Below are 16,765 nucleotides of genomic sequence, written 5' to 3'. Positions count from 1 at the left end.
TGACTCTCATTTTCAGCGCTTTTACCTAGCAACAGTCAACCTGCATTAGAACGACCATGACGGAGGTATGCCATCCTTTGTAGCTGGCATTTAAAAGAACTCCTGCATGCGGTATTGGAGAATATGTTGCTGTGTCACGTAACAGTCTTTCCGAACAGAATGTGTACTCGGCAATGACTGTAATGTTATACGAGCTACATTTGAATTCATGATCTACATCAATAGTGCTTAAAGAGATTAGCGCTTTTTTGATTATTTCCTGCTGTGCGAAAAGAGAGAGGGCACAGAATGCAGCTTCTGAACCCATTGATTTTAAAAAATACAAAAAGATGTGCTGTTGACTTGAGCTCAGTGCAGCATTAAACAAAAGGTCAGAGGGAATGTGTCCTCATCTTTCTTCACAGACAAACACTTGTGTGCAGAGTGACCGCAGCCATTGCAAACATCGGCAGGGTCAATTCTACTCATTGTATCATTGTCACATTCATTCACACTGCTCCAGGCAAGGGCAAACTGCAGTTCAAATACAGAATCCAAATTATCAATATGGGTTCTTTTGGGTTCTCAGTGTCCATTCAAATATTTAAACCAGGGGTGTCCAAAGTTTTCTCATTAAGGGCCACATATAAAAACACAGACGAAGCTCAGGGTCGATTGAGGGCCACAGGCTGGTCACCAATACAATGAATACTTCAAATCTGCGTGATTATTACAAGTTAGACTGAACCACTAGACCTTTATCATGCTTACAACCTCAATGGGACACATTAAATAGTTGGTATGGGCTTGTTAAAGTAGACCACAGTTTGGCCATGCCTGATTTAAACGATTTTATGGATGTCAAATGTAGTTTAGGGCACCCACTCGAAAATTCAATTTACTACCCATAATCAAAGCAATGATTTAATCCACCAAATTTCAGACGAACACAGTAACAAAACACGTTATCTACAAGCACAGGAGGTACTGAGTTATATTTAATCAGTTACACTTACTTGGGAAATTTTCTTAAGAAATTTTAAGTCAAGAAAGTTTTGGTTACTCTTCTGAATGTGAGAAACTTATAGTGACAAAAGCTCCAGGTTGCGTTGACAGTATAAGATTATTTGAACTAAGTCGCTTACAACTTGCCTTCTTTGTTTTATGTAATTGTTTTTTGTCTATTCTTTGGAAATACCAGAATCTGTGCATTGTATAAGGTTTTATTTGTCTATAAACTTTACATGAACTCACAAATCATAAATTAAAGATTAAATACACTTTAAATGCAAACTGTTACTCAAGTGGAAGTTTCTCCAAATACTTCTCTTACTTGAGCAATTATTTGGGTCACTACTTTGTTGCTGCTCTATGCACCTATCTACAATGAGTATTTTACATACAACAAAGCATTGCTCCAAATATCACCAATGTTATTTAGTGGGATACAGGCACACAAGCATGGCGGAGCACTGTTACTTCATATAAGTAGTATACATGGAGTAATATTCAGTGAAAGAATATTATCAAAATAAGAAGGTGTGTTAATGGCTAACCACACTCACCAATTATTCAGTTTCTTCTGTCTGGGTGTAATAATAACAATTGTGTTGGCATATTTAGTTGCAAGTTAACTTTAGAAGAACTTTTTCAATACTTGGTAAGAAGTAAAAAGTAATCTGTTTCTTTTTTCCAGTGCTTTTCTTATGAGGAGCACTTCTTTAGAAAAACACATAGGCAGCACATTCACATCTGGCGTCAGACTCTGAAGAAGAAAAGCACGGTAAAATGCTTCTGCCGACAAGTGGAAATTGCAAATGGCCGTGCGCTCAGGTAAAAGGCTGTGACTGAGTTCCTTGCCGTGTTTACTCCTGGAAAATTGGGGAATAACAGGCTGTCATAGGGTGACACATCAGCCTTTGTTAAAGATTACTTTGCTCTTGGCGCCGCTCTCTGATGTTCGGCCTCCCGGACAAATTGTTCATTTGGCGACTGCCGACTAAATAGAAGCGCGACTTCGGCATGTTGCTTTTCCCCCGCACAGAGAAGCGGGCTAGATAGGAATCCAATTATCCAAGTCCCATAATAGACGTCTCATTTAAGATGTGTGGCAGTAATAGCAGCGCCACAATTTCCCCCCAAAAGCCACTCTCTATCAACGGCATCATCTTGTGTTCAACGCTAACTCATCTCTAGCCATACACAAGCTGTCAACCACCACAGATCATAATAAATCTTTTGAAAGCCCCGGGAAAAGACGGACATCAAAGATTATTTACTTACATGTAGCGCAGGTGTGGGTTCTGAGCGAAGGCGCGGGGCTGAATCACCTTCAAGTTGCAGTTCATGATAGTTCTGAAAAAGAGATACGAGAAGAACAAAAGGTCAACTCAGGACATGTTTATATCCAAAAAACTGCCCTCTTTTCAATTTAAAGCAGCTTAATTCCATTAGCCCTTTCATTTGATCTTTCTGTGATCTCATAATAAGGGAACAATGTAACGCTTCAATGCCGCTACATTTCAAGGAGCAGATGGAGCAACTTCTTTTTATCTTTTTTGTCAGTTGGAGTCAGAATCATTCTCTATTCAAATGACTCTCCTTTTAACTCCGTGTGTACTGCCTGCAGCGGGAGCCAAAATAGACATTCACTTTGAAGCACCATTTGGTAAGATTTGTGAACTTTACTGAAAAGACACCATCGGCCCGCTTTGTGTTAACATCTATAGAGTGAAATAAGTGTGAAATTAAAGTTATTGTGCTTTCCCAAGGGCCACAGTGAAAAAAGATAGCCCTGGTATTCCCTATCTTCCTGGTCTGGGAAAGCAGTGTTCCAGGCTATAATGCTAATGACTTCCAATCTTGTAATCACAGATGCCGCTCTCCAAAGAAACCATTGACATCATCAGTGTGCGCCTCGTAAAACAGTGTGCTGATTACACATAGCGCTATGTGCCAATTACCTCCTGAAGTACAAACACCCATTCGCAGTGTTTGACTAGAAAATGATCATTTGTCACGAGAAAGGGGAGTTCAGGTGTTCAGTACGGTGATGGAATTTAAAAAAATATATTCTAATGACTCATATAGGAATTCAGAATTTTCAGTGATTTGATTACATTTAATAATTCCTTATCTTTTACAAATGCATCAACATTTTTATAAATAAAAACTGTATCAAGCAGCTTTGTTTAATTTTAACCAGAGAAGAAAATGTAAAATGAATCACCTATATGGTTATTCTTTCTGTACATAGTCTATGGCAGACATGTCCAAACTGTGGCCCGGGGGCCAAATGCGGCCCTCGAACAATTTTTCTTGGCTCTCAAGCTTCCAGGTGAATCGGCCCAAATTACTTTAAACACTACTTTTTACTGTACATTTCTGAAAATCTACTTTAACAAGCCCAGATCAAATATTCTATGTGCCCCATTGAGGATGTAAACATAAATAAAGGTCTAGTGGTTCAGTCTAACTTGAAATAAACACACAGATTTGAAGTATTCGCTGTATTGGTGACCAGTCTAAGGCCCTCAATCGGCCCTCAACTTTGTCTGTGTTTTTATATGTGGCCCTTAATGAGAAAAGTTTGGACACCCCTGGTCTATGGTCTTATTTCTACATCAAATCAAATGCCTACACCTTACACAGATAGTTAAAGGCCCTGTACCCGATTGGTCTTGCCCCAGGACAGATATATTGTATAAGAAGCTGAGGTCAAAATATGTCTGCTGCATGCTGTCTGCACCTAATTATAAAGTGTTTTATTGCCCGATAATCAGTGTGCGTTAGCTAGTTGTTATTTTTACCGTGATGGTGAGAGTTGAGCTTGTAAACTTATCATGGTGAATATCTCTTATGGTTGGAATGCATAAGATAAGTGAGGAATACGTTTGGACCACCGCAAACCCTTTAAATGAACTAATTCAATTTTTCACATTTCAAGAACAATAGATACATCGTCTTTAATTGAAATGCTATACAATGTTACATGGCAGTTTGTAATGTTGTCTTTTACCTCACTGTTACCTCACTTCCTCAAGCTGATCTAATAATGGCGTACTCGCATCATTGTCACAAACTCACACAAAAATATGAAAACGCTTATATCTGGTCTTGACTCTTGTTGACCTCTTTTATAATTTTCTGATAAAAATCTGAACGTTGCGATAGTAAAACGCTTCTTATTCCAAGCAGATTTGTACAATTAGATTACATATTGGACCCTGTATTCATTTAAATAGATGTGTGCATTATTATTCAGTTATTCAAACACACTTGAATATTTCTGAAATGTAAAACAGGGTGATGTGAGCAAAGTTAAATAAGAAAATAGAATAACGATGGTTCCCTCCCCACAGTATGAGCTTCACAAGGTAAGCGCAGTCCAGGGAATGTGATGCGGGCTGCAGAAGGAAAGTGCACGGTCCCCAGACGAGCGAGCGGCAGCCCAGAGGTGGTGGTAATGAGAAAAATGCTAATTTAGTAGTGGAGATATTGCAGTTGGCCTCCCTGATGAGGGATCAAGGGGATCAGGGGAGAGGGCCAGCTCTGACTTTGGAGGGCAGAGGAGAATACGTTTGAGCGAAGAGAGGGAAATAGTGTGGAAGCTCGAGGTGCGGCGGGGAATGTAAAGGATGTGGCCCCGCTGCAACCCAGGAAACTAGATCAGGGCTGCACCGAGGAGAGCAAAACAGGCCCATACGTCACATTACAGCGCCAACCTTTAATTCAATTTAGTCGACTGCTTTTTGGCTTTATTTGATCAGCCACTGAGCAAACCGCCAAGGATGTTCTATGGCCGTGTCACTATCAAGAATTAAAAGCTGGTGTAACCATCACCCTGCATTAGGATCAGTGGTGATCCTCTGTCCGCTCTCACTCTCTCCTTCTCACTCTCTCACTTTCCGATCATTGTCCTCTCTCCCTCGTTCTCACTCACAATCCTTCTATCCCTTTACTCTCTCTCTCCCTTATCTCCCTCATTTTCTTTCTCTCTCCTTACTCCCCCTCTTTCCCATTTCTCCCCCTCTCTCCCCTTATTCTTTCTCTCCCTCACTTATCATCTGTGCCCTCTCTCCTCCCCCCTTACTCCCTTTCTCCCCTCTCTCTTTCCTCACCTTCTCATCTCTCACTTCCTCTCTCTCCATAATTTTCTTTCTCGCCTTACTCCCTCACCCCTCTCTCCTTTTCTCTCCTACACTTTACCTCTCTCTCCCCCACTTTCCATCTCTCACTCACGTTCTCTCTCTCCCCTTACTCACTCTCCCTCCCTCCTCTCCTTCTCTCTCCCATGCGTTCCATCTCTCTCTCACCTTCTCCCTCTCTCCATCTCTTTCTTCCTCTTTCTCCATCACTTCCCCTTACTCGCTCTCTCTCCCTTATCTCCCTCATTTTCTTTCTCTCTCCTTACTCCCTCTCTTTCCCATTTCTTCCTCTCTCTCAGTCACTTTCTCTCTGTCCCCTTACTCCCTCTCTCTCGCCTTCTCTCTCCCATGTTTTCCGTTTCTCTCCTTCTCTCTCTCTTTCCGCTATCCAGGCAAAAGCCCACCAACACCTTGTCATCTCCAGGGAGCATTAGGAGGGATTGTGTGACAGTGGCACAAATGTGGGACATTACAGTCTGACACCCTGGTGCAGTGCAGCTGTAGCCTGTGCGCACTCAGCCTGTTAGGCTCATTAACCCTAAGTTTATGACCACTGACAGGACGTATAAACTGCACTGATTGATGCTATTACCAGGACGTCTATCAGTAAACAGAAGGCAAGTCAACATTTCTCCACGTCAACAGAAAATGTACAAATAAAAAAAAAAAAAAAGAGTGGTTTTTTTATGTTTTGTAATTAACAAGAGTGGTTTCTGTGGTGGAAGTCTATTATTATGGTATTATGCATGTTATTTGCATTTCATGACCTGATTTGTTTTAGTTGGGTTAACAATTGATTTGAAGTTTAATTTTAATGTGACTATACCAGATTTATGTAAAAACAGCTCTTGGCGTCAAAATGAGACCGCTGTGTTCTGCTTTAATCAATTTATAAAGCGTTTTATCATCCAAGAATCAGGAAGTGCGCTGCGAGTTGCCATAAGCATTAGCGTGACGGCAAAACTCCGCTCTGGTTTCTGAAAGTTGGGAATAATAAATAATAATAAACTTGTGGTGGTAAATAATTATATGATAGGAGTGCATTAGGAAAGTGAGGAAAAGTTTAAAATTAACTAGTTTTTTGGGGAAAATCGGGTATAGTGCCAGTTTATTTCACCACATTTAGTGCTAGATTAGACCAGGCTTAGTCCTAGATTATTTTGTGATCCCGTTATTTGGTTTCAGTTCAATCCTTGATCAGTTCATGAGTCTGTTTTCTGTTTAGTCCATATTGCGCTGACTGCAAAACTGCTACTTTACATTAGAAAAGTACTCCCTGATAATAGGATCTTACTATCTGTGCTATATGTGACAAAACCAGCTGAGGTTGGCGATGTAGCTCTTGATGCTAATTGCCAGTAATGTGCTGCTGAACTTCATGAGGCATTAGTGGAAATCACTTTGAAATGGCTCTGGCTAACCATGGTCACGGTAGAGTAGACTGTCAGTCAAATTAATCTTTCTTAGGCTTTGAAAGGTTTTATACAACGCTACACGCAGTTACGCTCAGTTGGGCCCATGTGGGTAACCTGACAGTTGAGAGCCCAGTTATTTGTCTCATAATCGTGTGTAATTGAACAATAATGGTGCGAAGAAGCATATGGGCTAGAGTGTCAACTGGGAGTCGTAGGAATGGGTTTTCAAACATTAAACCAAAACCTCAAATTCAGTTAAGTCTAGGCATAAGTATATAACTATGTAGAAGGGAGAATAAACAGCTTTAGCAATGACATATGTAAGGGTCAGAGCTCATAGCATCAAGAACTAGAAGTAAAACAACCCCTGACAGTTGAATGTCTGTTGTTATAAAGTAATATTTATACTTTGACGGCTTGCAAATTAATGTCTTGTTCAATGTAATCCAAAACCTTTGTTGGAACTGTATATGTGTCTTGGGAACATAGGTAGTCAGAAGCGGTCAAAATGACTCTTGAAATATTAAGACAAAGTGGCACACCATCTGGTGTTTTGTATGATCAATTTTATGTACCAATTACATTTGAGGGGCAGAGTGGTGCTTATATTTTTTCAGTGCTTGTCCCTGGTTTGTTGTACTTCATATTTAAGGTTAAAGTGGAACTAAAGTCCAAATCATCTCTTTAGCCACTAAACTACGTATGCAGTCTTTCAATAGCATTGTCTACTCTCTCTCTTTTTTTTGTTTTTTTTGTTTTTGTACTATTTTAATGCAGACTAAGTATATTTGCAGCTTTGTCATTAAAGATGTATAAAAATGTATAAAGCTGTTACCTGTTTCAGATATTTAGTGGCAGTGCCTTGCTCTGGTTACAGCCAGGTGTTTCTGATGCTCCCTCACTCTCTTCTTTAATCAATCAATGAAACTTTATTTATAAAGTGTGTAGTTCATACAAAAAAATGTAACATAAAAGTGCTTTACAGCCATTAAAACAATCCCATATTTCTATCCACCCAACCACGCTACCCCCAAAACAGCCCAATCCCACACAACCAAACAACCCACACACAAATACCATCACAGGCACAGTTTCACACACATGTACACACACATGCGCGCACACACATGCTAAAATACATGAGGCTATGTACAGTAAAAATTGAGGCTGAGTACAGATAAACCATTTTAGAAAGCACCATCAGAGGAGCCATCTCCACCAGGAGCAGAGAGCTGCCCGCAGCCACCAGGACACCAACATGGGGCCCAGGGGAGAGATGAGGCTGAAACAATCCTCCACCAAGGGCCCATGGGACAGGAGGAGGTTAGGTCCTCCAGGTATTGCCCAGTTTAGCAGCTCTATTTGAAATGTGGTTTGGGGTGGAGTTTAGGTGTTTAGTCCCATTCCCTGTGGGGAAATTCATCTTCTGTATTTGACGCATCCTTCAGTGCTGGATAAGTCTATTGTGTAAGTGTTAGGTTGATGGGAGAAACCAGAATGCCCAGTGGAAACCCACCCATTCGGCGGTCAAACCTGGGAGCTTCTTGCCGTGAATTGACTCAGCCACCAAGCCTCTTTGTGTCCGGGTTTAGCTGTGGTTTAGTCCTTTTCTTACTTTAGAAATACATTTCTATAACAATTTGGCATGTCTGTGTGCTGGTTATCTAATGTGAAAAATGATGCAAAATGGTGCAAACTTACAATCTCTGCAGTCCAGTGTAGAGCTCCATATCCACATCTCGTAGCATCTGCAATCCTGTCCAGTTCTCTATGTGTCTGTGAACACAAAGGGAGAGATGCGTAAATGAAAGGAAAAGCAGAAAAACAACCCTGAAGACAGGTTTCCCAATGTTTCTCCGCTTTCCCGGTCAAAAATAACTGGCTGTGTGTGTAGTCAAAGTTTTGAATCCATATTCATTTAAGTCGCAATTATTGGAAAGGTTCTGACAGAGCCCACTCGGGTGCCCCCTGATAGATTTAATTGCCACGAGGCAGCTCTCCGGGCTTAATCTATCCAAGGCAAGTGCGACGGACAAAGCAAATAAATACTGCACGCCTTGCTGTAATGAGCTTGGATGTGGACTCAGGTGCATAACACGGGAGACCCAACAAGCTTTAAAAGGGATTTATTGTAATGTGATTTGAACTGGTGGACTGGAGTCGGAGTGAGGAAAAGCGTGGACAGGTATAGAGGAGAGAAAAGATGGAAATAGGGGATGTGCTGTTTCATTGGGGAGCATGGACAAGATGGGAATGGACACACAAAGCATGGGCAGTGAGAAAGACGTCTGTACCAGCAACCCAGACAGACAGGAGAGAAGAATGAGACATAGACAGAGAGAGAGAGGGGGAAAACTGCAAATAGCGCTGTAAAGGCAGTGCGGCAGGTGAGTGAACGAGACGAGTCGTGACTGTTTTCACCAACACCCTCACACATTTGGCTGCCGCATGTGTGAGGAGAGAAAAGAACAAAAAAATTTACTGGGTTCGTCGCTACAATCTTATACAAGCCTCCAACAAGTTTTTTTTTGTTCAATTTGTTCTTTGCTGAGAACATTCTCTTTTCTCATTTATCGCAGCCTTGGTGATTTGATGATTGCAGCAATTCAAATTGTGATTTCAATTTGATTATGATTAATTGTTCAGGTACTTTTAATAGTTTAGCTCATTCTGATGTAAGTCTTGCTTGGTGTTATTTTTGTTTTTAAACCAAAAGTGAACGATCACACAGGAGTCAGCTGAACTTGTGGGTATTAATTCTGAAAAGCGAGACACATAAAACACAAAAGTAACCCAGTCCTGATATTAAATGTACATACAGGGTGTGCACAAACGATTTGGACTGACGAGCAGCTTGGGCGCAGCTGTTTTGATCAGTGCAGGGACTGTGAGCGTGTGATTCTGTGGGCAGGAGCTGAGTCATTAATGTGACCAACCACAGACACATAGGAATCCCTCTAAAACGAAAGGCTTTGCTTCTTCAAAGGGTTGCCACGACAACACACAGACAGTTCGCACATCCTCACTCCCAACCACGCTCTTCTATCCAGTGTAAAGGTCTGGAATGGTAAGGATTTGCTAATGACATGTGTCTGCAGTGATGGCATGTTCTTGGCAAACATTGCTTTGTCATCACATATCATCATTCTTTAATTCTCTAATTTAGTTTTTTTTTGTTTGCAATAAATTGTCACAACTGTATAGTGACTCTTTTTTTTTTCTTTTACTGTTTAAAAAATGCAGTTCTGTCATGATGTTTTTAGGCTGTTTCTGTGCACATTTTGTTCAGGAAAAATACTTCAAAATGATGAATGTTGTTATTCTCCAACAAACTCAACATGAACATTTTTGAGCTATAAAGAAATCCGATTATATAGAGTACGTTATATATGTAGTTTATAGACAGAATGAAAGGACTGATAGGGACCGTTCCTGTGATCAGCAATCTCACGTCTCTTTCAAATGCGTTCATCAAGCCTGGTATTTTCCTTCACTCTCTGGTTTGGTTCGTTACTATCACTATGTCAAATCAGTCAAGTATGTCATTGTAAAAACAGAAAAAATATAGGCCATAAGCCTGCACAAAACCCAAATTCTATACTGCAAATGCCTTAATATATTGCATTCACGTTCTGCAATTTGATGAAGTCATATTTTTAGATGGAGTGCAGGGGCCAATAAAGAAGAAATTGGAAGAAATATCTAAACGTACGATAACGGGAACCTTATCATCAAAGAATAACAAATACAGAATATCATTAGTTGTTTGAGATTTGGTCTGCAAATTTGCCGTATCAATCTTATGGCGTTAATGCGTTTCTCAACTGAAAACAATCATGTCTTGAAAATGACACCACTTTCTGAAGCTGTAAAAACTTTTGTTCATCTGCGCTGACAGAGAAGATGTTGAGTTCTATGCCAATTTAACAAATTTGCAATTTCAGCATTAAATAGACAATCCCACCATAAAATCGTGACCTGACCTCCAGCTCAATTTGCCAATACGCCTTCTATAGAATATTGTGATGCAACGTGAAGGCAACTCTTGCGCTGTAGTGTTGCAAGCTCTGTGACATGATTTATCACCGTTCTCGTTTCCATCAAGCCACTGCCGACGAATAGAACCTGGGGGGGAGAGGGAGCAGAGGAAGACTATCCCGTGGACCTCACTGCCGTCTCACAACCTCCGATTGTCCACACCACTCGGGATACGCATTTGAACCAGGCTGCTGCTGCTGAATAAGTTGAATAATAACAAAGCCAAACAATAACACAAGGCTATTCAATCTTGACACTGTTGTTCTCACATTGTCCAAAGCCATATCAATCAAATCCAACCGAAGTCAACCTAATTTCTGGAATAATAAAGGCACTCACGTTTTACATTTCCCTTTGCATACATGCCTCTCTTTTTTTTTTTTTTTTGATGGGTAAGACAGCGTAATAACCCAAAGCCACTACTGCTGTCTCACCGCAAAGATTTAAGCAAGACAAAAACTGGGGATTTCACCATTCCGACGCGATTAACACATCTATCTTGAAAATCTTTTGTTGAGCGATTCATTCTTTTAACACTATCAGAGGCAAACCTGTTCCCTATCTCCGGGAATTATGAGCAAGCGATAAGGATAAAACCGGCAGCTCGTTCACCAGCTAGCATAAAAAGCCACCTTCCATCTGCTTTCGGGAAAATGGCCTCCAACGAAAGTACAATGTGAAGTGGGTATCGCAGGCTGGTTTCGGTGCCGCACGGAGAACAATCCTGGAAGCAAACAGTAACAGATTCTGCGCCTGCTAGAGCCATCTGTCGAGGCGAGGCGGCCCAGGGCGACAAGAGTGGAGCAACAGGGACCAAACCTCATTTTCATGTCCCCACAAGAAGTCACAGCCAAAACACTGCAGAAAGCCAGGTTATATTAGAAAAGAGCGTATACGGGAGGCCATTATCGATGTGTTGCGGGGTTATTAATATTGAAGTTAAAGGGAGATTAACTGGCACGAATCGATGCACGGTTCAGGCAAGGTCGAGGTTCAGAAAAAAGATCTAAAAGGCCAGTGAGAATGAGAGTCCAGAGGGATTTGGAGACGTTTGGTCACATGTTTTGACATTGCAACCCTCAGGCGTTTAGTGAGTTCAATATTGGTCGCGGCAGTTATTATAGGAGCAAATGGCGTTTTGTATTGGCACAATGGTGTATTACATATCGTTGTTATATATTTGTGTGTGTGGTGCGTTACGGTTCAAAGTGGAGTTATCAGATCAAATGCTGGACAAAAAAATGTATAAAAATGATGTCTGTCTGCAATAAGAAAGACTAACAACTACGCAGGGAAGAAGCAATATTTGTCTTTGAACCAATTTGATTAAAATACCAAACATGTTTGACAGATACAGCAATGTTTGGAGTCCACAAATTTAGCACAAATTCCCACTTTCTTTTGACTCGCTGCATAATTAATAATACAAGGGTTCAAAATAGCCAACCATCGTGGGTGTACTCTTTGTTTCTCACTGCTTAAAAGTAGTATGTGTAAATACTCACTAATATGTCTTACTAACAGGCATTTGTACATTTCACCTAAAAAAAAAAAGGCTGAACATTCAATCTCTCAACCCCAGAACCTTAGCCGCTTCTGCAGACCTGTGTAGGCTCATAGTCTGCGAATGCCAATGGGCCCTCTCTTCATGCGGCCGCCTGTTAGCACAGCAAACTCCTGTCCTCTGACTCATTTCCCTCGTACGGTGTGACACAAAGATGCTTCCTAGAGAGTTATAGCTGCAAAGTACGAAGTTATGTAACAGGAGGACAGTGTTTGTTGAGAAGAGAACAAACGTTTCTAGACAAGAAGGACATTTGCATCCATCTACTCACCATGTACCAGACAGTCATGTAAGGTGAGCTGTGCAATTTTCTGGTTTTCTGGTTTGATCGAGTCTTGTTTGAACACCAAGACTTATGCATATCAAACTTTGATCTAGGGCTTCATAAAATCAAGTACAGAACAAAGAGCATTTTACAAAACATGTTATATTCATTGCACTGGTAAAGGTACCGTGGGTCACCTTTGAACCAGAGGGCATTATAATTCACAGCAGTGTGCACCTCAGGAACGTAGGCACATTTTCTGCTCACTCCAACAAGCTAAAAAAATAAAGTTGTCATGATGTGATTGATGGTCTACAAGTTATTCTAAGGTATTGATTTCTTTAGACCTCTAAGGTGAGCCACTTACAAAAGATAAATCTATGAACTTCCAGCATGACCTAATAGTAGCTTTCGAAAGTACACAGCAAAGACAGAAACAATTGTAACCCAACTTCCAACCGCTACAACATTGGCATGCATTTAGAGTCATAGCCAAGAAATGGGAAGCTAGTTTGTTTTCCTTTCACAACCACTTTGAGTCCAGAAGAAATTAAATGTCTGAAAAGTTAGGAGACATGACCCTTTGTTAATGCCAAGCAAGTTCTGTTCTCTTTCACCCGTTTTATAACCTCCTCCTTCTCTCACGAAACGCAAGCAACTAACAAGCTATGATTACCCCCCCGACAATGAAACAAGGAGACAAGCCAGCGAACTGTGGTCAATGCCATCACTCACATGTCGACATATGTGTTGTAATGAATGTAGGACACTGGAAACGTTTGCTAACCAAAGACACGCCACTCTTTGCAAGAAACATTGAGAATCCCGTGTTTCTTGGCGATGTCTTATGATTCCACCCATTGTCTCCAGTCTGGGTGATTTATGGCTTTGTTGCAATGATCTACAATGCTCGCACTCCTGCCTTAATGGGAAAATGTTTAATAAAACGCAATGTCTCTGGTGTGTTCCAAGGATATTGATCTACGTACGCTCTTTCTGCCGTTTTCATGGAGCCGGGCCCCAAACACTTGAAGGGAGAGAGCAACGGTGAAGTAGCACTCCTCTAGATTAAAAGCACACGCCTGAGCATCAATCACATCAACCCTTTTTTCTTTATGTTGTGTAATGCTCTGGGTATAAGTGCATGGAGTAAGTAGACCTGTGGGGATGAGGTTAGGGAGGGACAAAGCGTAAGAAAGCAAAGCAGAAGGTAGTGATGGTTGTTTGGAGCTATTTGCAACATCACAGGGACCTTATTACATGGAAATTGGGCTGACTGTGGCCAAAGTGACTAGCGCAATAAAAATTTCACCAAAATTCCATCTGACAATGCTTTTGTTATTGAACCCGTGACCAATGTGTCAAATCCTGCCAGCTGACTCAGTGGTTTGTGCATTTGTATTCGCTTGATGCAGATTGGCAGCCACGCATCTGGCAATTTCCTACAGAAGTATAGCACGACATAGAGTGGGATGTTCATTTATAATGCATGAAATTAAGACACTTGGATCTTTGTGTATGACTAATGCATATTATTGTTACATCATTTTAAAGTACAGCACAGTAAGGACGGTTCTATGTGTTTTGAGCCGATACCAATATCCGATATTTCTTTTGATGCTGTGGCTGATACTGATATTGAGATTTAAAAAAACAGTAAGGTCCACACATTTAGGTTAAGTTTAGGTTAAAGAATCTTGTCTGGTCTTTTTAACAGTAACTGCCTCTACTGGATTGATGTTGTATGCATTTGGTGTTGTAGATGTGGAGTGACAGCACAGACTATTGTTTGTTGTCCTTTGTTGTGTTTTTGTGCCCATTATTGTCTAATAGGAATTTTTCCATAAAAGAGAGACAATAAATCTAATCTAAAGTTCACAAATTAAAATAATTTGTTGCATAGTTGTATAAGCATAGAGGCACATTTTCGCGTTATTGCTCTCCCGTTTACATTTTTGCCCATTATTCTCTTTAAAAAGACACACATGCAGTGAGTACACATGGACACATAAAAATACATGCAACATTTTCAAGGCTGAACCGATACTGATAACAAGAAAATATCCTCCAAGAGCAGAGATGCCGAGACAGAAACTGATAACTCGCCCTTACCTACAAAATGGAGGGGGCTTTTTCTGTTTCCTAAATACATAAACCACCCTCCTTTTCATCAAAAGGTTTTGGCTATTCATCACTTATATCTGGCATTTTTGGTCAGCAGTTCAAACCTGGAGTGAGAACCAAAAGTAATAGCCTGCTTATTGCAAAGAGCCTAAAATTGTGTGTGTACTCAGGGTTAGTTCAAGTCAGTCCCAGCCAGAGCTCACAGAGAGGATGCTATTTGCCTCAAGGTTTACTGCACCACTAGGCACATGTGAGTCATCCAAACCAATCATTGCCATTCAAATAAATAGGATATAGGAATTCAGTTTTAATCTGCTTAGATTCTCTCCCACTGATGAACTGCTGCCTCATGAAAATACAATTACACAAATATGTGCAAAAATAGAGCTTGCTTCACACACTAAAGTTATACTTGCAGTTTGTGTTCCTTGCTGATAATCTATGGCAGAAAATGTACCACAGTAACAACTTGAGTATCTCTCTGGTTTCCTTTTATTTTGGTGAACATAAAACAATACTGTGATTAGAACAGTAAAGTAAATGGAAAACAATGTATGCAGTTGGTGTTTATAACAACAAAACAAAGATCTTACATCTGTATTTTCTGTATTTTCTCTGCAAGGGGGAAAATTAAACCACTAAAACCCTGACTTTATATCAATTACATATACTTAAGCGTTGAATTGAAGAGTATAATATTGATATAAAAGTGACAAGTGCACAATTCACCAAATCACAGCTATATTACATAAAATGATTCTCCTAAAATGTGGTTTGCAGACATTGCATGAAGCTCAATTTTTCCGGCATTAGCTACAGAAAATCCATGGGGACAGACGAACACAGAGAGAGCCAGGGAAGTTGAACAAAGACCGTTCAATACCAAAAACTAAATGAAAGAAATGTCTGAAAATGAAATTTCAATTGATGCTTCAGTCATCTGTGGCTTCCCAGGGACCGCTCTCCTTAGAGGGGCAGCAAGACTTATGGGATTATGGACCAATCAGAGAAAAGCAGCCAGAGTGAGTGTGCTGGGGAGCGCTATATACACAAAGACAAGGCAAAGAAGTAATCACAACATAACATTTGGACTATACAGAAAACAATGTGCAAGTCTATTTCATCTTTACTTCACTTCAGTTAGTTTCCTTGGTTAAAACTTATGATCTTTAACATTTAACGGAAAATACATTGTTGTTTCACATGACGCAATTAGCTCTGTGCACAATGTACCCAGGTTGGTTTTTTTTTGTTTTTTTGTTTTGTTCTTTTTACCAAGTTGCATTGAAAATAGTACTTAAAAATGGTGCTCCTGCTTATTTTTAGCAGTGCAGTCCAATCCAAAGCTCAACCCACAAGCCTAAGTCACCCATGCTCTTGCACTGTGCACTTTTTGCGTTTCACTAAAAGTTAGCAATAGCTTTGAGACACAGTGAGCTAGCCAGCATGTGCATGGAGCCTATTTAGATGAGTGGTTAGCTCCAATTTAGTAGGCTCTAATATGCCGCTGATTTATTGGCTACACTTCCATTTTACTGCTAATGTTCTTTATAATAACTATGTGAAAGTGCACTGGAGGTCACAGAAACAGGTGGAGAATATGGTATAAAAATAGACAGTGTAGATTTGGACAAAAGTGTGAGTGCAACAATCATAGCAGCATCCTGACATTACAAGAGAAAAGATGGGATTTCTGTGTACCAAAACAAAGAAGTGGTCACACCCAGAATACTGTCCCATGGCTGCTGTCCCGCGGTTAACCCCCTCAGAGCGCTGGACCTGCCTGACCCGGTGAGTGCATCGCCTCTCCACAGGCCCAGCCCATGTGCCGCTGAGACTTGGCATTGCACCACACCACAAGCACACTAACCCGTGCTCTGGAAGGTATCTACACTGCACTCTGTCCAAAAACCAGAACGGCTATAATTAGTGTGCTGTTTGCCAATGACCATCAGGCTATGATCCTCTACACACTGATCAGACAAAGAGGGATGGGGGATATATCGGTTCTAATGATGGTATTGGTCATATCGGAGGGTTTTCTCAAATATCTGCATCGATCTAATCTACATTTGGCACTGATTATTTTTCTAATCTGCCTGAGTCTGTGTGCAATTCCCAGTGTGGTCTCAGTGTTTAGCTTTGTCTTTTTGAACAGACTAATGAGTAAAAATGGAAATAGAAGAGCAATTTGGCTAAAAATATGGCGTTTGTGTTTACACAATCGTGCAAC

At 40.6% G+C, this 16,765-nt stretch overlaps 1 protein-coding gene across 2 annotated transcripts in view; it reads right to left on the bottom strand.

Annotated features, from left to right (window-relative positions):
- ntrk3b (neurotrophic tyrosine kinase, receptor, type 3b) overlaps positions 1-16,765 on the bottom strand; it is a 222,742-nt gene that overhangs the window by 178,591 nt on the left and 27,386 nt on the right. For both annotated transcript variants that reach the window (XM_033990909.2, XM_033990917.2), the window contains exons 2-3: positions 8,243-8,317; positions 2,263-2,334 (exon numbers count right to left, since the gene is read on the bottom strand). In XM_033990909.2, the coding sequence (XP_033846800.1) occupies positions 2,263-2,334; positions 8,243-8,317 (147 nt within the window). The remainder of the gene's footprint in view (positions 1-2,262; positions 2,335-8,242; positions 8,318-16,765) is intronic.

The sequence above is a fragment of the Periophthalmus magnuspinnatus genome, chromosome 3 (genome assembly GCF_009829125.3).
Source record: "Periophthalmus magnuspinnatus isolate fPerMag1 chromosome 3, fPerMag1.2.pri, whole genome shotgun sequence".
In the NCBI taxonomy this organism is placed as follows: Eukaryota; Metazoa; Chordata; class Actinopteri; order Gobiiformes; family Gobiidae; genus Periophthalmus; species Periophthalmus magnuspinnatus.
This window is presented reverse-complemented; position numbering and strand designations above follow the sequence as displayed.